Source organism: Filicampus tigris, chromosome 4 (genome assembly GCF_054856515.1).
Source record: "Filicampus tigris isolate MCC_2025a chromosome 4, RoL_Ftig_1.0, whole genome shotgun sequence".
NCBI lineage: Eukaryota > Metazoa > Chordata > Actinopteri > Syngnathiformes > Syngnathidae > Filicampus > Filicampus tigris.
Genome location: NC_141220.1, coordinates 15,940,073 through 15,962,292, shown reverse-complemented (window position 1 = coordinate 15,962,292; position 22,220 = coordinate 15,940,073). Strand labels below are relative to the sequence as shown.

At 43.2% G+C, this 22,220-nt stretch overlaps 3 protein-coding genes and 1 long non-coding RNA gene across 7 annotated transcripts in view; 3 read left to right on the top strand and 1 right to left on the bottom strand.

The window, feature by feature from the left end:
- ano2a (anoctamin 2a) overlaps window positions 1-3,794 on the top strand; it is a 28,683-nt gene extending 24,889 nt beyond the window's left edge. For both annotated transcript variants that reach the window (XM_086028385.1, XM_086028384.1), the window contains 2 exons: window positions 676-1,276; window positions 2,790-3,794. In XM_086028385.1, coding sequence (XP_085884511.1) covers window positions 676-1,276; window positions 2,790-3,367 — 1,179 coding nt within the window. In that variant the 3' untranslated portion in view covers window positions 3,368-3,794. The remainder of the gene's footprint in view (window positions 1-675; window positions 1,277-2,789) is intronic.
- A 1,339-nt stretch (window positions 3,795-5,133) lies between these two features.
- Window positions 5,134-13,471, top strand: cers3b (ceramide synthase 3b). 2 transcript variants are annotated; one of them, XM_086028652.1, is made up of 11 exons: window positions 5,134-5,237; window positions 7,114-7,287; window positions 8,288-8,405; window positions 8,740-8,858; window positions 8,951-9,008; window positions 9,100-9,150; window positions 9,228-9,320; window positions 10,806-10,934; window positions 12,245-12,265; window positions 13,053-13,206; window positions 13,283-13,471. In XM_086028652.1, exons 2-11 carry the CDS (start codon window positions 7,115-7,117, stop codon window positions 13,285-13,287), a joined length of 921 nt encoding a protein of 306 aa, XP_085884778.1. In that variant the 5' UTR covers window positions 5,134-5,237; window position 7,114; the 3' UTR covers window positions 13,288-13,471. The 2 variants fall into 2 exon arrangements, with proteins under 2 accessions (XP_085884778.1, XP_085884777.1); XM_086028651.1 differs by having other exon boundaries at window positions 12,159-12,265.
- On the top strand, window positions 13,415-20,497 carry cfap161 (cilia and flagella associated protein 161). 2 transcript variants are annotated; one of them, XM_086028654.1, is made up of 7 exons: window positions 13,415-14,656; window positions 17,039-17,128; window positions 17,213-17,427; window positions 17,495-17,576; window positions 18,108-18,266; window positions 18,388-18,461; window positions 20,036-20,497. In XM_086028654.1, the coding sequence occupies exons 1-7, from the start codon at window positions 14,636-14,638 to the stop codon at window positions 20,268-20,270; spliced, it is 876 nt and encodes a 291-aa protein (XP_085884780.1). In that variant the 5' UTR covers window positions 13,415-14,635; the 3' UTR covers window positions 20,271-20,497. The 2 variants fall into 2 exon arrangements, with proteins under 2 accessions (XP_085884780.1, XP_085884779.1); XM_086028653.1 differs by lacking the exon at window positions 13,415-14,656 and adding an exon at window positions 15,921-16,507.
- LOC147148634 (uncharacterized) lies at window positions 15,944-21,406 on the bottom strand. Its single transcript, XR_015086521.1, has 3 exons — window positions 21,181-21,406; window positions 18,114-18,413; window positions 15,944-17,397 (listed from the first exon to the last, which is right to left on the bottom strand). It is a non-coding gene; the product is annotated as an uncharacterized LOC147148634 (long non-coding RNA).
- Window positions 21,407-22,220: the final 814 nt, after the last annotated feature.

Genomic DNA, 22,220 nt, shown 5'->3' with positions numbered 1-22,220 from the left:
AATCCATTCTGGCATTGGCATACCGCATCGTAGAGGTGAGTGGAGTGAGCGGTGACTCATTCGCATGAGAAGGAACCACCCCAAATCCCCCAAACTGGTTGGTTGATGTCAATAGGTGTTTGAAGGTATTTGGATCAAAGCATGCAATTCTCTAAAGGCACCTAAGTGCTCTTTGTGCACCTAATGTCTCCTTTAATAACTCAGTTGAAAAGACTATCGGGCATCTGTTAGGGGAATGCCGTTTATTGAGAAGAAGGCTTTTATTTGTCCAAATGCACTTGTCCTCATTTGGATCGTGAGTGAGCTTGAGTCTATCTATCTTTATATGTTGGGGAGGAGTTAAGTTTAGACAGGGTTGTTCATAGAGTCTTTACTGCATGTTTATGTACATGGGCACTTCCAGGACATTTATTTTTAAATCAAATCATCAGCAAGCTATTCATTTTTAAAGGTAATGGTGTATGATAAGTTTTATATTTGATATTTATAAAGTGATATATTGGGGATCATAGTTCATGCTATGTTCACGGTCTTAACTATTAATATGGGCAATTTTTTTAAAAAAGTAAGGGTGTGGCTTCTTCAACTACTTGGGTTCTTTTCACGGTCTTTCCCCTGAGATTAGTTTACTGCACCCGTAACAGTCAGATGACGACAGTTTTTGATTCCTTTCAGAACCTGGCCATGTTCCTCAGCATGCTGGTGGCCTGGTTGATCCCCGACGTGCCGCGGTCACTGCGGGAGCAGCTGAAGAAGGAGAACATGATGCTGATGGAGTTTCTGCTCAATCAGGACCAGGAGGCCCAGGCTAAGTCGCTTTCCACCAAACGCTCCGTCTTCCCCTTCCCCGCCAACATAGACATTGTGGTGGAGGCACCATCGGACGAGCACCAGGTCCAGAAGGTGGAAGACTTCGAGGAGGAGGAGGAGGAGGAGGAGAAGGCGTTAGAGGTGGAGGTTGAGGTTGACGTAGCCCAAGAGGAGCACAGTCGGACTAGTGATAGTGACTCCGATGCCGGGAAGTCATTTGAGGATGTAGTTGGAACGGGAGATGAAGAGCAAGGAGGTGAGGGAGAAGACGAGGGGAAAGAGGAAGCAACAAAGTCCAAGGACAGGGAGGAGGAAATAAAACTAAGCGACAAAGGTGAGCAAGACAAAGAAGATGAAAAGGAGAAGAGCAAATGTCAAGGGGAGGAAAATGAAAAGGCAGCAGCAAATGAGGAAGACAATTCGATTTTGGATCTGGACGCCCTTATGATCCAGCTGGGCCTCACAGGTGAGAGAAGAAGCCTTTGAAAACATGTTCCCACCAAAGTGTACAGTTCAATATGCATATAGGACATTTTGGAGAAGGCAAATGCTGATGAGGATTTGAAAAAAAAAAAAAAAAAACTAATTCTCATTTTCTAAAGTCATTATTATTATTATTTAATATTTAGTAATACAAGTGTTTAAAGGGATACTCACCACCCCACCAGAATCTTTCTCCACCGCTCACTAATATTTGAAAAAGGTGCTCAAAGGGGGCATTGCCTGGAGTTCAATTGGGCTTGCGAGGGTTGGACGTGGTTTGGCTTTGATTGACAGCAGTAATGACAAACTACGACCTAAATAATTTCTATATTATGACAAGCTATGCTAAATAAACTAACCGAATGCTATGCTAATAAATCACTAATCTGAAAATCAATGTAAAGATGTTCGCAAGCGTTAACTCCAACTCGCTACGCAGGCATGTACGAGACTGAGCCTCTTATACGTATACCCCGCGGTGGCAGAGTGAAGTTCTCTGCTAATCCAATCAGAGGACAGGAAGCCAAATTCAGATGCAGTGCGGTGTTTAGAGAGGAAGTCAACCAAAACGTTGTTTTTTTTTCAGGAATATGTTCTATGCAAGCTCACTAGTTGAAACAAGGCATTCTGATAAATCTTGCATTTGTGGAATAAGAGTTAATCCACTCGTTTTTAGCCATCTCTGGGGGCGGCCATTTTGTCACTTCTGTCGACTGGAAATGACATCAAAGTTGCTTAGGGCTCAGGTAACGACCAATTACGGCTGACCTGTTTTCTGAAGCTGAGCCGTGATTGGTCGTAACTTGAGCGCTGAGCAGGTCAGCCGTGATTGGTGGTTGTAAGCAGTTGTGATGTCATTTTTAGTCGACAGAAATGACAAAATGGCTGCCCCGTGTGATGGCTAAAAAGGTGTGGAATTTTGCTGTGTAACTCATATTCCACAAACACGATATTAACCAGAATGCCGTGTTTCAACTAGTGGGACTGCTGGGAACTGTATGGGAACATACAGTATTTTTCCCAAAAATATATTTGGGTTCATTTTTTCTTTAAGTTCAAATGTTCAAACTAGCACACAGTTGTGCCATTGCAGTTGTGCCATTTTAGCCATTTTGAACCAAGTTTCAAGTTATATTCCATTTGTGTTTTCATTATCAAAAGATGATCATGGCACCAAAATACAAGTTTGCAACATTTTCTGGCACCTATGTTAAGATCCCAACCACATTGGCATGCGATACACTATTTTGGTACTATTTCACTTTGGTTGGTATTAGACACTGGTCCATGATTTTGAATGATAACATAGTGGCTTTTTTCACGAAATTTGCCAACTTTTTAATTCCTATGGCACATTAGTGGTATACGTGAAGCTGGGGGGGATCCAGGGAAAAACGTTTCTCATTAAATTGGGTTCCTGGACCCAAAGGTTTTGAGAACCCCTGCTGGAAGTAGGTGACTAATTTCTTCTCACAAATTCATACATTCTCATGCAGATGAAGACACCTCATCAATCAAAGATACAGAGATTCCTCAGTCAAGCTTCAAACAAGAACTTCCATCCAAAAGAGCTTCCTGCCAGTCACTGAGCAGCTCCATGGCCCAAATGGCACCCTCCCACACGGACGCAAGGCTCTTTGCACCCATCGCTCCTCCGCCCCGAGAGCCGGGTGCCGGGGCCAAGGCCCGCTGCTCCACCCTGCCTTCACGCCACCGAGGGGCGCAGACGTGTTACAGCCTGCCGAGACCCAGCCACTCCAGCAGCCTCTCCAGGTTCCGTCAGCAGGCGTCTCTCGTGCCGCCGGTCCCCCTCGAACCTTTGCCGTCAGCCAAGCCCAAGACCGAGTCCCCGCAGCAGCCCCCCAGCTCCGGCGAACTCTTCTCCCTCAAAGGCCCCCCACCTCAGCAGCCTCGCTCCAGAGGCAAAGCCCGGTGCTCCACCCTGCCCTCCAGACAAAGAGCCCCTGGCTCCGAGGATCCTCCCGCCAAGCCGAGCCATTCAACCAGCTTCACAAAGCTGGGAGACCGAGTGCCCCCTTCCCCCAGTGAACTTAAACGCAACACGCCAGTATGAGAGGACGTTGGGGGCAGCAGAAAGAGATGTTGGGGTAATGAGGGGGACAATCCAGATTATTATCTTTTCTGTGCCTGGAGCCTCACCCACCCCCTTATCCCTAAATAATAACCCCCGGGCCCTCCTTATCCTTTTCAACTGTCACACGTTTATACAACAGACAATTCAGACCGTGATGATCCAAAACGCTCCTTGCCGCTCAACACGGGAACTTTAAAACTTTTTACTATTTATTCTTGTTGGTTTTACCCCACAGACGCAGCTGAAATAGCCCACACTCCTCGGTGACGCTCAGTTTTGCGTCTCGTCACCAAGGTGCATGGGAGCTATAGAATCCACTGTTGTGCTCGTAGATGAAGTGTTTATTTTTAGAGGTTTTGATATACAAAATAAGACAAAATTATAATAAAAGAACAACATATTTTTATGTCTGTTTTTTTTTCTTAACACAGGAGGTCCTCGGTGTATGACGTTTCACATGGCGCATGAAGGCATTTGAATGCTTTATATTCAGGGCCTGAGTATTTTTAATACAAATATTTATTGTAATTATTTATTACTGCATCAGCATAGGTTAGTTGAAACTATGACGCTTTTTGATGTGCAGACAAATTCGAGTTCCATAAACTGAAACCCCCCTGCAGGATGTGGTCCAATGTTATGAAAGGTTCAGACCAAAAGTAAAATATTGTTTGTTTGTGGGGGAACCAAAAAGGTTGCTTCGGCGAAGAAGACAGGAAAAAAAACGTTAAATATTGCTAGTCAATTTCGTGGCCGGTGGCTGTGTTACTTTGACAGTTCAACAACTGTAAACAATAACCTCACCAGATACACCAACGTTCTCATTCTCCATTCTCCAAGCCTACTCGTCTTTGACTCAATCCCAGCGGCTTCGGAAGCTGCCCGTGTCGTATACCTCTCGGTCCCACAGACCACAACGATATTGTCCCACGTTGTTTAGAATTCACTGTATGTGTCTGTTTGTGCTTGTACTGCTGCTGACTGTGATGTAGTACGTATATTCTTGACGCTGATTGGCTGCTGGCGGCTCCGCGCCACGAAAAGTTCACATTTGCCAACCCCAGCAAAATGTTTGCTTCAAAGACTTTATCCGAGCCTCTTGGCATTCATTCAAGCCTGACCGCGTGAAGTATATAATATATGGAAATGCACCGCCAATAATGCTCAACTCGCGTTCGGTCCGACCGCAGTATAAATGTTAGGCATGGATGAAATTAGATAGATAGATAGATAGATAGATAGATAGATAGATAGATAGATAGATAGATAGAATTGGGTAAGTAGCTGTATAGACGGATGTATAGATAGATTGCCTGATATGCTGTAGATAGAAAAGTTAAGTGCTAGACAGATATTTGTGTGTGTGCGTGGGGGCGTGCGTGTGTTTATTATCTTGACAGTGTTCCGACATCGATATGATGTAACGTGTTAACCATGTAAGTCGCCCTCAATTCTTTTCTTTGTGATTTCAGCTTGCCAATAATAGGAGCCTCCCAGCACTTGAATTGCATGTGAACTTTGATACTAACCAGGCCGTCTCTTTATATGCACAGTGACTCTCCTAATGGGAAGTTTCCTGTTTCTCCTCCAAAAGCCTTGCATTGACTCCTCCTTCTCTTCTGCCGAATGGGGCCCTTTGTGTGGGGGGGTTCCGAGCATTCCAGAGGGAATTCCTACAGGTGAGAGCACAGAAACACAACTTTGCTTGCTTGATTGGGGAATTCTAATTCCCGTCTGTTTATTCCTCTCTCTCTTTGTTTTGAACTGATTAAAGTCTTTGCAGCAACTCTGGAGAGTGACCAGTGCAGCAGGCCAAGAGGGAGGGGACTATTACAGGTTTTCCACCCAGGTGAGCCATTGCTCTCTCCCTGCCTCCCTCCCTCCCTCTCTCTCTCTCTCTCTCACTTTCTCTCTTTCTGGCTCACACACACACACACACGACAAACTAATGTAGGGAGTGATCGGGACATGAGTAAATATTGGTTTTGCATGAAGGTGTCTTGATAGAGACAGGCAGTTAAGAGAGGATCTAACAGGGTGTGCGCGTGTATAAGTGGACTACATGACTTTGACACACTGCTTATACAGCTGCCTTGAAAAGCCACAAGGTGAGTGTGGGCTTTGGCCTCAAGTTTTTAATGTGTTCTCATCCCGCAGTTTTTTACAGTTTGTTTGTTTTGTTTTGTTTTTGTTTTTTTATACATACACTTTGTATGCTGTTGAACCACACACGAAATACACAACTCCAATGTCCTTCCCTTCCCTCTGTTCGAACTCGCCTAGAAAAACATTGCCCGCAGCTATTCAAATGACTGCATGGCCATGCTGACAAACTGACTCAACGGCTTCTCGTATAACGACAACATGTTTCACTGTAAACGCCGACATGGCGCATGCAAATATTAGTCATTTTTGTGAACAAACTGTCCGCATGTTTTATCTACACATATGGGCAGAGTCCATGAGAGACAGAGGACTTTACTTCTTTGTAATCTTTCCATCTGTGAATTGCTCTTAACCTCTTTTTGTTTATCATTTTGCCCTTTGGTTTCTGCGGTCTTCCAACCGCCCGCCTCCTTAAATCTGGTGAAAGCCAATGGACTGCAGTGAACTATTTTGTTGGAAATAATGAAAAAAAATGCATTTGATTTCTTTAAGTGAGCCGGTAAGCAGTTAGGAAGTCCCATAAAATAAATCAATACAGCACAACGGAATAGTGGTCTGGCTCAAAGTTGAGAGGACCCACTGTTTGAACCCTATGTGGAGTTGTCGTGTTCTCACTAGAAATATTTGTCTATCTGTGCCCTGCAATTCACTGGAAACCTGTCCAGGATGTACCCCAGCTTCTCTTGCGAAAAAGCCCATCCATCTTCTATACCGCTTATACCTACGAGGGTCGCAGGTGTTACGAAACCTATCCCAGATGATTTCGGAATTCAGTAGCACTGAATAGTTTACATTCTACACCGGTTGCCAGCCAGTCAGAGGGCACATATAGAAAAACAAGCATTCACACTCTAATTCACACCTTTGCAAAGATTTGGAATCTTCAATAAGCTAAATAACCATGTTTTTTTTTAATGTGGGAGAAAACCGGAATAGAGGAGGAAAGAAACATGCTAGTACGGGGTGACCATATAAACTCCACACAGGAAGGCCAGAGTCTGGATTTGAACCCTCAGCCTCAGAGCTGTCAGGCAGATGTGCCGCCTAGCCAAAACGGTTTAGGTTAATTGAAGATTCATTTCTTGCTAAATGAATTTGTTCTTTTCATTTTGGCAAAAGAAGTCTGTTAAAAAAATAAAATAAATCCCTGCTTTTATAAAATGAACAGTCGTATATTTGTTTGTTACTCTTTTTCACGACATCTTGATTTTGATCTCATATTCATAATAATGGCCTTCTGTGGGAAAGTGTAACTACCGGTACATTGTGGCCCTCAATTGCCCATAGGCGCAAAATCTGAATACTTGTAACTTGTCTATGTGTGCAGTGTAATTAGCTGGCGAACAGTCCAGGACATACCCTGCCTTTCTCGCCCAAAATAGGCAGAATGAATGGAAGAGAAATGTCAAGTCTCAAATAATAACACTGGTCAACACATTTTTACCCCCCAAAATTATTCAGAGATGCAAGTGACCTTTGATAAATGAGATCAAGTTGTGCTATGCACTGTAGCAGTGTTGTTAAACAGACACGTGTGCGCTTTGTGTGTTTCCCCACAGCATGTTGTACACACTCACTGAGTGGCTGTGGTGGGAGCGTTTGTGGCTGCCTGTGAACGTCTCATGGACGGACCTAGAGGACCGCGACGGCCGCGTCTATGCCAAAGCCTCCCATCTTTACGGCGTGCTGCCAATCGCCATCTGCCTCCTCTTCGTCAGGTTCCTTTTTGAGAGGTGAGCAGGGACGAAGAGTATGACGGTACATTGCGCAAGCATTCCGGAGCCAAATCCCTCTGGTTTTGTTTGTTCGTTTGGTACGTCTTTGGTACACAGCTGCATGTTTCGTCATGAAAACATCCATCCATGATCGATACCGCTTATCCTCACAAGGGACGCGGGGCGTGCCGGAGCCTATTCCAGCTGTCTTCGGGCAGTAAGCGGGGGACACCATGAATTGGTTGCCAGACAATCGCAGGGCACACAGAGACAAACATCCGCACTCACAATCACACCTAGGGGCAATTTAGAGAGTCCAATCAATTTACCATGCATGTTTTGGAATGTGTGAGGAAACCGGAGTACCCGGAGAAAACCCACGCAGGCACGGGGAGAACATGCAAACTTCACACAGGAAGGCCGGAGCCGGGATCGAAACCCACGACCTCTGAACTGTGAGGCGGACGTGCTAACCAGTTGACCACGGTGCCGCCGTCATGAAAACAATTAGTTTAAAAAATGCGATGTATGTAGACTATTTTTTTTAAGTTTCCCCTCTATCATTTATCGCCTACAACACGGGCATCCGTTATAGGCGGATAAGCGGACCGGTCCGTCACATTTCCGGTATGCCCGGGCTCTGCGGTTAGCGACGATTACGCTGACGGATGAAAGCCCACTTCCGTCATTCATCATTCCGGCATTTTTAAAGCTGTCCCGTCATTCATCAGTCGTCAGCAAAACAGGCGTCCGTCAGTGACGGGCTGACGGGCCGGTTTGTCAGTATGACAGAATGCCCACCTCTGTTTGAAAGGTATTGTTTGATAACACCGCAATGGGAGATTGTTATCTGGGTTCTAATTGCTTTTATCTATGTAGTTCAGCCAGTGTGTTGAGAAGCTGGATGGCTAGCTTTAAAATGTTACTGCACTCTACTTGTGTGATAGTATGAGAAGGTAAATATTGATGTCTGAAGAAGGTTTTTTTTTTTTTTCTGCCTTTTCATGTTGGCGCGCAGGTTGGTGGCCGCACCGCTGGCCGACGTTTGCGGTGTCAAAGACAGACTACGTCGCACTGTAGAACAAAATGCCATCTTGGAAAACTACTTCTGCTCAAAATCACACGTTCCGTCACAGGTAACATAACGCAAGACCGCATGTTGGAAGATCCATGTTATTTTATAATGATAAATATTAATTAAATGGGCTTGCCAGTGGTGACGAAAAGTCACCGATACTGTTTCGGCCAGCACGCATATTCTGGAGAAAATGTATTTATTTAAAGGGTCCCCAACATGTCTGATTTAAGTTTCCAGTATCGCAGACTCCTAGTGGTCATTTTTAGACAAAGCATTGATCTTCAATGTGATGAAAGTGGCCAAAGTGCCTTAATTTAACCAGTAAAAAACCCAATTTATGTTTCGCAGATTGAGATCCTGATTGTGTGTCTGTGTGTGCGTGTGTGTAACAGGCGGACGTGAGGGCTCTGTGTAAGAAGACAAGCTGGACCGAGCGACGAGTTCAACTGTGGTTCAGGAGGAGGCGGAACCACCAGCGTCCAGGTCTTCGCAAGAGATTCTGTGAGGCCAGGTGAGTGTGAGCGTGTGTGTGTTCAGTCACAAAATGTTCCTCAAACGATATTTTTTTACATGTCTTTATTTATTGTTTTCATATTTCAACAGCTGGAGATGTGTATTCTATTTTTTTGCATTTGTTGGCGGCATTGTCGCCCTCCACGATGTAAGTGGTTGTTTTTTCCGCACCTCTTATATCTGTCATTGTTTATTGGTAGTGTTACCATGTCAGTGCTTTATGTTGTTCTTGATTTTAGAAACCTTGGTTTTACAGTCTGAAGGAGGTTTGGGCAGGCTTCCCTAAACAGGTAAGTGTTTTGTCATGTGACAAAATTCAATCTCTAAAGGACATTAAATGTACCAAAATGTCCTGTCATGTGTGCAGTCGTTGCTGCAATCCCAGTACTGGTATTACTTCTTGGAGATGGGCTTCTACCTTTCGCTGCTCCTCAGCCTCACGTTTGATGTGAAGCGGAAGGCAAGTGTGTATATTTGAATGCTTAATAATACACTACTTCAGCCAAGGAGAGGTTTCATACTCGAAAAACTACTTTTGACTTTTGAACATTATAGACAGTAACTTGAGTTTTTCGATTTGTAAGCCGTCATTTGGGACAATTAAACCATGACCCGTCCCATATTTATTTGTTGTGGCCGATGTCCATTCTGATAATTGGAAGACTAAATCCTAATAGCTGATTAATCGGCTGATTAATAATGAGTAAAATAACTTCTTTTGGGTCCCTTAATGCTTGCAGCAATAAAGATATGAATTAAAGGCAGAAGATTTGTTTTACTTTACTGTTTTCTTTAGTATTTGTTTAACCTTCAGCAGAGAGAAGTCTGCAAAAATCGGCCCATTTTGTGCCAATTTTTATGGAGATGTTTGAATGTTATTTATTGTATTTGTCATTATGTTTCTTAATTTATTTTGTTCATTTGAAAAAAAAAGCCAATTAGCAAAAAAAAATTGCAGATTTAAAAAAACAAAACAAAAAAACACCAAAGTCAGTCAGCCGATTAATTAGTTGGGCCCTAAATCAAACACAAGTGCAACATTAGAATATTCGCAAGGAGATGCTGTTGGCCATAACTCACTACCCGGCTGACACGCAGACTAACTGGCCAACAGGACTCAACCCCCCCCCCCTGATGGCAGCACTAATTAGGCCAGAGGTCTCAAACTGCGGTCCTCGAGGGCCGCTTTCCTGCATGTTTTTGAGGTTTCTTCCTGCAACACACCTGATTCAAATGATCGGGATTGTTATCAGGCCCCTTCAGAACTTGTTGATGAGCTGATCATTTGAATCAGGTAGGTTGCAGGTGAGAAACGTCTAAAACATGCAGGAAAGTGGCCCATGAGGACTGGAGTTTGAAAAACCCTGAACTAGGCCATGTGCCTTAAAGGCAAAAAATAAGTGTGCACAGTAATTGTACTTTATGAAACAATTTCTTATATCTTATCTTTTATTTTGTTTAATTATGTTTTACACAATACAGTGCTATTTTCTTTATAAAGATATAACAGATTTTTTTTGGTGGGGCTGGAACGAATGAATGGAATTACAGTTTATTTCAATGGGAAAACTGATTTCATATTCTGTAAGAGTCAATTCAGTAAACTTGTGAGCTTGGTCATGGAACAAATTATATCATATATACTATATGTCTGCGACCTAAATTGACAGACACAACAATTAGATGCTCTTCCAGAAGGGCAGAATTAAACTTTGTAACCACCTGCTTCCCTTTGCTTAACAAATGAGCATAATCAGTTCAGATTTGATACGTCTTTTAACATTTTTGTTTGGAAGTGAACCAGGAGATTTTTCTCATGTAAAACGGGTGCCTAGGCTCAATAAAGGTTGGGAAATACCGTGGCGGGCAAACCACACCTCAGTTCTGAGGTTCGGTGTTCAAATCTCAATTCATTGCCGGTTTGATGTTTTTCTCACTGGTGCAGGACTTTAAAGAGCAGGTGATCCACCACATCGCTACGCTGACTCTGCTGGCATTCTCGTGGATCTCCAACTACATCCGCGTGGGCACCATCGTGATGGCGCTCCACGACTCGGCCGACATCCTGCTCGAGGTCAGCTTGCTCGTCAGGTCGGCTCGAGTTTGCGTTGATCCCTCCGTGTGAGATTGTGAGCAACCAGCGAATTTGTTTACACACGCATTCTATGGATGCGGCAAGTTCTCTTTTTAGATGTCTTTTTAGTATTGAGCAACTCGTGATACTATAATATAAGAATAGTGTCATAATGCAATCATCATCTATGGTACGTCACAACGTGTTGTCTTGCGCGTTTGGCAAATAACCAATAGATACACATTGAGTCCGAGTGGACCATGTTTCATGCCTCCTCCTTGTCACTGATTCTGTTCATAACTTTTATGGACAGAATTTCTAGGCACAGTCAAGAAGTTGAGGGGGTCCAGTTTGGTGGCCTCAGCATTGCAGCTCTGCTTTTTGTAGATGTAGTACTGTTGGCTTCTTCAAACCCTGAAGTGTGAAGGGGTTGGGATGAACCTCCAAATCTAAGACCGTGGTCCTCAGTCGGAAAAGGGTGGAGTGCCCACTCCAGGTCGAGGATGAGATCCTGCCCCAAGTGGAGGGGTTCAAGTATCTTGGGGTCTTGTTCACGAGCGAGGGTAGGATAGAGCGTGAGCTTGACGGGCGGATCGGTGCAGCATCTGCTGTGATGCGGACTCTGTATCGGTCTGTCGTGGTCAAGAAGCCGAAAGGCAAAGCTCTCGTTATACCGGTCACGCTACGTTCCTACCCTCACCTATCATCACGAGCTCTGGGTAGTGACCGGAAGAACAAGATCCTGGGCTCTCCTTTAGACTCTAAAACTTTTATCTCTAAGGCTTAGAGATAGGGTGAGACGCTCGGTCACGGGAGGGACTCAAAGTCGAGCCGCTGCTCCTCCGCGTTGAGAGGAGCCAGGTGAGGTGGCTCGGGCATCTGTTTAGGATGCCTCCTGGACGCCTCCCGGGTGAGATGTTCCGGGCATGTCCCACCGGCAGGAAGCCCCAAGGGCGACCCAGGACACGCTGGAGAGACTATGTCTCCCATGTGGCCCGGGAACGCTTGGGTATCCCTCCGGAAGAGTTGGAAAACTTGGCTGCGGAGAGGGAACCTGCTGCCTCCGCAACCCGAACCCGGATAAGCGGTAGATATTGAATGGATGAGATGGATATTGCTACTGCACAGCAGCCCCCGAAAATCAATTCATTCCTTATTTACGAAACATGGAACATCTGATAGTTGTACACAAACGTAGAAAAATGTGTGTTTTTTTTCTCGCAGGGTGCAAAGGTACTCAACTATGCTAAGTGGCATAAGACGGCTAACGCCATGTTTGTGGTCTTCACCTTCCTTTTCATGCTGACCAGACTTGTGATTTTTCCTTTCTGGTGAGTATGTGCAATTTAACGCATTCAAGGGTCAACATTTTATCATATGAATCGTAGGAAAACATGTTTCCCTTGTGCAATGGAATTCTTACTTTGCTGTCCGTGTGGATGCCAACATATTGTAAGATACTGTGCAGGTGGTCCTTGGGTTACGAATGTTTTTTTTTGTTGTTGTATATTTTATTTATTTAGTGTCTGGATAACTTTAATGCTTAAGAAGTGCGGCCCACTTGGTTACATATAACTGTTTCATGAAATATGAAAGTTGAAGTGATAAAGGTTTTCATTATTGTTGTAATCTGAGTTATGATTTACTGACTTGTGTTTACTCTACACTTGTTAGGCAGAACTTTGTGACGTCATCATGAATGCATGAAAAACTGCAAGACAAAGTGTTAAGTTAACTCGAATTGAAGTAGATAAATAAACTGTCTTTTATAATAACTGATGGTTCTTTGCCTTTTTGTAGCCCTAAGACCAAAACATTCATGTGTAATAAATCGGATATTGTTTATTGTAATAGATTAATTTATTGCTTGCGATCGTTCAAAAATTCACAGGGCCTTGAAAAAAATAATAGCATATTTAAATTGCAATCGTAATATTGAGGGGGGAAAAAAAACCCAGTTAGATTATTTTTCAAAATCATTCAGCCCTCATAGCAACTGTATAACTCATGCGACATTAGATGATATAATTTCGATTGTTCAGAGGAAGTAACAGAAAACTAAGATTGGAGTCAGCCGTTTAGCGGTCGGAAATCCTAATTAAATGTGGTTGTCCGCAGGGTGATCCACTGCACGTGGGTGTATCCGCTGGAGAGCTACGCTGCGTTCTTCGGCTACTATTTCTTCAACGTCATGCTGCTGGTGCTCCAGATGCTGCACCTCTACTGGGCCGTTCTGATATCAAAAATGCTTTTCAAGTGTCTTTTCAGCAAGGTGCATTTACTACAGCTGGCTGCTACGTTTTGTATGATGACACTCTCACTTTGCGCTGTGATTTTGGCCTGTGCAGCTTGAAGGGGATGACAGGAGCGATGAAGAGGAGGATGACAGTGAGGGGGAAAGAAACTACAAGCGGAGTCACATGAATGGTGCCGGAGTCCGGGGCCGGGCCAATGGCCACTGATGGGATACGAATAGTGACTTGGACAAAATCCCAGTAGACTGTATAGAAATTACAGTGCAGTGCATCCGGAAAGTATTCAACGCAATTCACTTATTCCACATTTTGTTTGGTTTCAGCTTTACCTCCAGCAGTACCATGCACCAATTTATTTTTCCCCAAGTCGGTCGATTTGTATTTATTTTTTATTTTTTCCATTTTGAAGTGCTTTAATATTCTCGCATGTAGGCAAGGAGAGCAAACAATCAAACACATAATACAAAATGAGAACACTCACAAGGAGCTAGCTGCTTTAGACCAGTGTTTTTCAAACTTTTTTGAGTCAAGGCACATTTATTTCATTGAAAAAAATCCCGCGGCACACCACCAGCTGAAATTGTGAAAAAACAAGCTTATTTTAACAATATAAGTGTTATATTGTTTATATAAGCATTTTTTAACATTGAAGAATGACGTTATATTATAACGTCTTGAATAGGAATGAAACACAAAGAAAAAAGTATTTTAGAATATTTCATATTGATACTTACTCAGTGTGCAACATGGGCCTGTTTGGATGAACATGTGTCACTAATTCACTTGTCTATACAAATGAGCTACCTGCTGCTGCTGCTATCTGCTGATATGAAAGAGTACTACAATGTAGTAAAGACATGATTACACTGCCAGGCGCTAGACCGCACAGGCAAACAAATTAGATCACTTCCCACGGCACACCTGACAATATCTTGCGGCACACTGGCACACAGTTTGAAAAACACTGCTTTAGACCACAACTCACGCCTCAACGCTCACACAGGACTATAACCGGGTAACTCAACTCCAGTTCGTGACATCACAAAGCCTTGCAGCTTAAAGACTGTCTCCTTTCTTGTTTTTTTATGTAATACTGTACACACATAACGGGGAAAAAAAAGTTTTAGGGTGAGATCAAACAGATTAATGGATTTTCAATTCATTTGAATGGGTAACATTGAGTTTATACACGAGTAAATTGAATGGCCAGAGAACAAATTCAATAAGTCAGGTACCACCGTGGATTCCACACACAACACCACAGCTCAATTCAACGCGCGACTTTTTTGTTATTTCAAGAAAGAACTTTTTTCATGTTGTCATTATGTGGTGTTGTTCTGTTGCACCCAACTGTAACTGTTGCTCTATCGGTATTCATAGCCAGCTAAGGTCCTTTTTGCAACACTTCCTCCAAGAAACCGCCAGGTGTTGTATTTGGTTGGATTTATGACAAAAAAAAGGCATTTGGTAAGTAAAGATAACGACACTAATAGCATATACATGCACACCTATTCAAATGTAAACTGTTTAGTCGTTAAACAACCATAATGAAAGTGAGGCAAAATATGGTGTCTTTTAAGGTTACAAGATCTTGGCTCATTGCCACTCAAAGCAAACGTATTACTTTGGATTGACAGAAACAACAGCTGGTCTTCGTGAAAATTACTTGGGGCGAGAGATATTTCCTAGTCTGTCATTTCCTATTACGAGCTGAGATTGCTCCCTATAATGAACCTATGCCCTCTAGCGGCCAGGAAGGAAAACAGGCGTTATGTGTAGAGTTTGGAGTTATTACAATGTGGAAAAAGAGAACCACTGGGAACACTACCCAGATGCACGGTACAATGCGAGCAGATTATTATATTTAAAAAAATGTGAAGGATAAGCCATGACCTGATATGAAGCTACATATTAGCGAAGCTTAAATAAAACAACTCAATTCAGTTTTATAGCTCTTTAATCACAAACGCCTGAAAGGCCTTCACAATAACTCACACCAAAATATCATTCAGCATCACAAGCATACAGTTCAGATAAAGCTTGTTTGTCTTTTCATCCAATGACACGGCATGGCCCAAACAACATGACGTTGTCACACACACACACAATCAAAAACTGGCTGTGTGTCTTGTCTTATTTCATTGGAGCATAACAAAAGACATACCAAAAGGCGTTATGCTCCAATGAAACATGGTTTAAGTTTTTGACCATAATTCCAAAAGAACACCCCTCCTCTGAAGCACAGTAGCAGCATGATGCTTTGAGGCTATTTTTCTTCAGTTGGAACTGTGAATTACGAACAATTCGAATTGCCAGCAATAGAACAAAACCTTCGGGCTTTTGCTAGAAAGCAAAACAATGTCAGGGAAGGCCCACTATAGAAGAGTTGAAATGTCCTTATGCAATAACCGCTCATTGCATGAGTGAAAAAAAAGGATACTCAGAAGGGGGAACATAAAGCCAAGTATTTTCTACAGTATTGTTTTACCCAAATCAGGTAACTGAATTCTTTTTAAGAACAGAACTGTACTATGATCCAAAGGTGGACAGTATATTAGTAATATTTATTTACAATTAAGTTTTTTTTTAATCCCCAAATAGTTCTTGGGATACGCTTATACAAATGGAGTTCCATTGCTTTTGTTTTGTTGTTTTCCTTTCCATCCAAAAAAGCTTTGCGCTGCAGTTAGGGGTACTTGGCTGGGGGGGGGGGGGGGGGCGGGGGGGGAATCCATGGTGTACATCACTGAAAAAAAGTTTGAGAACACTGCAGTAATTTGTACCCATTTAATACAAATTTTGTCAGCAGTATACTTTATGTTTACTGTAAATAGTGTGTGTATGTTGTGTGTTTAAAAATAATAGAGCCATGCAAACCTCATAAAATATTTACACATCTTAAGTAACCGCAATAAGACGGTTATGCTCTATATTAGAGTAAAGCAGCAGTTATTTTGGTCAATATTACAACAACGATGCTTCCAAGTCTGCGGGAACCTTTTGACGTCACATCACTCCACAGCCGAGGCTCTGTCGACGTAATTTCAAAGGATGACATGCTTTTTATACGCATGCGTGAAGCACATCGCTTGGGTTACGTTCGATGTGTCTGGTTTTTGGCGTCCTCTAGCGGCGCTCGATGTGAGTTCGGCTTGGGTTGACGTTGCTATAGAAACCACCGCGCGAGCCTTGTAGTTTGAAATTGGTTCTCAAGCAAACGACAAGATGGCTAACAAAATGACCTCCATGCCCGACTTTAAAACCTACCGCACGAACGTGAAAATTGGAAACTGGAAGGAGGAGCAGCACTTGGAAGAGGTTTGTGGTCAAATGAAGCTTGTGCCATTTCGGTTTGTAGGTGCTCAGCTGAACTCGAACAATATTTCACGGACGCGACGGTGAAAACCAACGAATACGTTTCCCTCTCAGTTGTTTAGAGTACTTAACTTCGTGTCTGACCAGCTACGTAAATATCTGTCCAGCTCTTCATTTTTCTATCTACAGTATATCTCATCCATCTATCTATACCTCATTCTATCCAGCTACTTACCCAACTCTATCTATCTATCTATCTATCTATCTATCTATCTATCTATCTATCTATCTATCTATCTATCTATCTATCTATCTATCTATCTATCTATCTATCTATCTATCTATCTATCTACCTACCTACCTACCTACCTACCTACCTACCTACCTACCTACCTACCTACCTACCTACCTACCTACCTACCTATCTATCTATCTATCTAATCTTCATCTACCTGTCCATCGGTCTGTCCAATGTCCATCCATATTTCTTTATTAGACAAGTTCCATTAAAATGTTAATGTGTTTTTACTACAGCATGTGAGGAACAAGTACATGCGCAAAAGAGAAAAGGGGGAGCTGACTGCCCAGAAAGTCGACTTCCTCAAGCAGAACATCCTCAGTCCGGTACCATTATGCACTGAAATAATAAACAATAATGCCACAAAATTAGTAATGATGATGATGATGATGATGTCCGTGTGTGTACAGGTTGAGCTGAGCGTGACCACGGATGGTGCACTGCACTTTGGAGATGTTGTAATGTTGATGAATGTCAGTGAAGATGGCGAGTGTTCAGCGCTGGGCATCAACGCATACATTGAGCACATGGCCAAGATTCCTTCTCCTGGCATTAAAGGTCCATGTGGTGTCAGTGCTGGGAGAAGCATTCAGCCCTGTGTGCGCACAGCATTCATTATTACCAGGTACACATACGCGCACACTCTTATATTGCATTCGTCGAATCTTGTAACGCTGCTTGTGTGACGACAGTGTGGACGGCACTCCTGAAGGGGCAACTCTGCATTATGAGCAAAGTTTTGCCCTGAAAACAACAGGTGACTTCGCCGGTGGAGTAAGTGATTAACATTATACAAATATTCGACTGCAGTATGTAAACACAGGGGCGTTGTTAGGCATAAAGCACTACTGGGGCACAGACCCCCTACCATAGTGGCCCCCCAACGACCGGTCCCCAGCCCCGTGCCGCTTTGCATGCCAATTGGTACTGGACCGCACAGATGTATTTTAAAACAACAAATAAAATATTCTGTAGTGGAACATAAAAGCAGCCCCAAATGTACGTTATCACCAGGACCGGAAGAAAAGTTCAAGGGGGGCTAATACTTTCGCAAGGCACTGTATTGTTTTGTCTCAACTGCGAGTCAGCTGCTTCATGTAAGCTAGGAATGTGCAGTCAACCATTTCTAAAAATGCGTAATACAATTTTTTTATTTAAAATGTCTACTGCAATACATGGTATTGAAGTTGTACAATTATGTGTTAGCCTTTGGGGAAAAATATCAATAATGTCAAAGCTTGAGTTTTTTTAAAGGTCTGCCTGTGTTGTAGACAACAACAACAAAGCCGCTTTTTGCTACTGTAGATGTACCTGACGAGTGACGTGCGGACGTTCCGGAAAAGTGCACTGAGGTCTCGTCTCCAGGAGGTCAACTTGGACGAGAGGGAATGCTTCCTATGCTGGTGGAAGTTGCTGCACTTTGACCCCCAGGAGAGGCTCGAGCACGAGGGTCTGCCAGTACCTGTGAGTGTCTTTGTCTCCGCGTTGAATATTGAATATTGAATATTTCACTTGCTCGCGACCATCACCGCCTTGTACCATGCTTCATCTTAACAAGGTTGACCTTTGCTTCTTTGTCTCTCAGGCCAACGTCAACGTGGTCGTCCTCCACTGCAAGACAAACCAGGCTCTAGCTGTTATGGAACATCTTATCCTTGGGTACTGTAATCCCTTGCATATTTGCGTTTCACTATGCACAAATTTACCTATTTGCACTTTCTTGAGAACCTATGCCCAGTTCATTTGTGAAAAACTCACCTCTTTGGGATTATTGCGCTTTGAAATTCCCTCAGACACAACCAAAGCCCTGTCCAAAAACCAGTCACACCGTAGCTGGTGTGAATGAAGTATGTTTAAGTGATACATCTTGGCTAAGAGACGAGCTTTGTATGTCAGGGAGAAGCTAAATTAGGCCAGGGTTGTTAGTGAAATTTACACAGAGTCTTTAACACCTCACATGTGAATGTACATGCACACTCCATCCCAAAAAAATCTCTGACATTGAATAAGTCTCTCTTGCCAGTAGTTGGTACCACACTGCGGCTGTTTGACACATCAGTGAATTATCACGTGCATCAGAAAAACAAAGGTCTTTGTTCACAATTATGTCTTTTGATTAAAACTTTATGTATCATCAGTACTAGTCGGATCAGTATCCGATAGTACTCAAGAGTGAATACTCGTGCTGGTATCGGTCTGAAAAAAAAGTGCTTTTGAACATCCCTACTTATGATTCCTGATGTTTTGGCAGTTTGCAATACGGTGGTGCCTTGAGATACAAATTTAATTTGTGCCATGACCACGCTCGAAACTCAAAACATGTCGTATTTCAAATCGTCTTTTCCCATTGAATGAATGGAAGTGCCATTAATCCATCACAGCCTTGACCAAATAAAACAATAAAACTGTATTTTAATGAGGAAAAATAGCACTCTACAACATTTTACTTTATAAAAACATGCTGTTTTTCAAACGACAGTTTTTGACACATTGCATCAAATGAATGGCCATTGGAATGCTTTTTCTGGGGTGCCCAACTTTGCCACCTGGGGGCAGTATAAGACAGTCAGACTGTTAATACTGTTCATTGAGATGTCTCAGTCCACTGATAGTGTAGTGGTACACACGCCTGAGTTGTGTGCGGGCAGCGTGGGATCGATTCCCGCTCAGTGACAGTGTCTATGTGTGCCCTGCGACTGGCTGGCGACCAGTTCGGGGTGTAGTCTGCCTTCGCCCATTGACGGCTGGGATAGGCTCCAGCAATTCCCCGCGACCCTGTATAGGATAAGCGGTTTGGAAGATGACATGACATGACATGAGATGTCTCAAGTCTTCTCAGCTCATCAATACAGCTCTTGTACTACTAATTCTCCACAAAGGATAAAGAATATACGACTGTGACTACTGCTATGTTGTCTGTCTAAGAGCACAGGCGACACACTTGGTTTTTAGTGTTAGCATTTAGCTAACGGACTGAAAGGCTAAGCTATAGTTATCTTAAACCTGGCCCATCTGTCAGTTTTAAAAATGTAAAGTGCCCCTTCATAATATGCCAGATTTTTTTTAATTATTTTTTTTACCCCATAGGGCCACCGTTCCGTTTTGTTTTTGTATGAGTACCATGACTGCTTACTGTAATGTATCCTAGATTTTTTTATTTAAATGTCTTTTAATCCACATCCGAGTGCAATATTTTTAGTTCCATTTTGAATTCCACCTTGTCCCCCTGACAGGACCACATACGGCAATGAATACGAGGTGATTGCTCATACTTTCTTGGACGCCCACAAAGCTGAAAAGTCCAACAACCACTGGATCCTGTGCACATCTGACCCGGCCAGGGAGGGCCTCCTGCTTCTCAATCGCCTGAAATCGGAAGGCAACTGCGTATCGTTGCCACGTGAAAACCCAGATGATCCAACAGAGTATATCAGATGTAGCGTGTGTAATTATAGTGAAGACAGGTAATTTGTTTCTTTGGGGAAAAAAAAGAGAGGTCTATGTTTGGATGATCGCACCCCCTACTCCCCTCCCCCTCCCTTATCCCTCGCTTCCCCCAAACTTTGCTTTGCTACAAAACATATTTGTTCACCAAGAATATATGTTGCTATAACAATTTGATATGTTTTGTCAACACAGGGTGGTTGTCTTTTGTGATTTCTAAAAATAATAATAATGGAAAATGTGATATGGAAGCTCATGGTGAGGCATTTTTTTCCACACTCTGAAAAAAAAACAATCATTATTATTCTATTCATTGTACCTTTAGGGATACAATGGCCTGTCATACACACACACTCACACAATATATATATATATATATATATATATATATATATATAAAGAGAGAGAGAGAGAAGGAAACTAACTGAACTGTTATCTGACAAAGTAAAATTTTCATTGGGGTAGACTGAGACCTCAAGGAAGCATTTACAAGCTCACCAGGCCGACGTCCAGGCCAGTCAACAATTTTCCTTCAACCCCTAAATGCGCCCCACTTTGGGGTTGCTGGGAGAGAGAGAGATAAAACCCAAACAGTCAACGAAGAAGTCCTGAGGACAACTCTCATTGAGATCGAGGGAATCCTGAATTCCAAACCACTGGGGTACACCTCCAACATCGCTGATCCCGTCACTCCATATTCCCTTCTGATGGGGCGGCCGGACGTATCACTCCCCCTAGCCGTCCACCCTGCATCAGGCCTACTGAGCCGACGCAGATGGAGGCACAGTCAACAGCTAGCGGACAGCTAGCATTTGGCAACACTTCCTTAAAGTTGTACCTTGCTAGTCTCCATACCAGACAGAAGTGGCAAGTAGAAGCTTTGAATCTCCAAGTTGGTGTGACAGAATGGTCGTTGCCCCTCACTTTGACTTACCACGAGCACTCGGGCCTCTTGGTCAGGTTCCCCGAGTCTTTCCTGGATCAGACAGCCAGATAAGGACAGTGGAAGTGCTGGTTGGCGGTCCATCACCCAGTGGCTCGGATCATTCACTCCCTCCAGTCCCTGATTGAGACTTTCAAACCTGTTATATGTACCGGTAGGCCTTTATTGTAAGATGTGCAGATTTCCAGGAAAATATCTGGGGTGGCTATGACGACAGTGTGTGCCCAACCCCCACTTCCCTTGTGCACGTCATGGCGTTTTTTTCCTTCCTACTGCAGTGTGCCTCCCTCTTGTGCGTGAGCGGCTAGTTTCGTCCCAAAGAGTTGTGTTTGTGTGGGCCTAAAGTGAGAACCTGTTTCACTGAGAACTTGTTTAAGTACACATTAGTGATGTTATTTTCAGTTACTACTTAGTGCTGTATTTTTGACAGATGGTTGCCTGCTTTGTTTGCTTCTATTTTTACACCCACTTCCACTTACGCTGCAGCCATTGTGTTGTGTAGTACATGCAAACGTAGACATTATTTGTACATTGTTCCCAGAACCACAAATCTCTTTGACAAACACGTGTGTGGCAAAGAGGAGTAAACCCTTTCAAACCAAACAAATCGGCTTGTCTTTAATCGGACAACTTGCGGTGTTTCTGAGGTCACACGGAGTGGGCTCTAATAGCCAACTATACTTTTCAGGGTGTGTAATTGTTTCGCAAGTATAGCAGTGCGTGTGGCTGGACTTGTGGCTGTGGCTGCCTTTTATGTTGTTATCCTGTTAACCGGGATCTTTGCGGCACGGAAATCAAAGAAATTGGAGAAGAAATGGACTGGGAGAAAGAGTGAAGTCGCCATAGTGGGGGCCGCAACATCAACGTGGCGGTGGCTGTGTTTACAATGACAGGTATGACCTTTTTTTTTTTTCTTACGTTTTTAACTTTGTGTTGCTTTAATTTCAATATTGACTGTTTTTTTCTCATCTGTGTTTCCTTTCAGCACCATTGGTTGGTGGAGGTTACGTTATGGGGACTGCTGAGGCTGT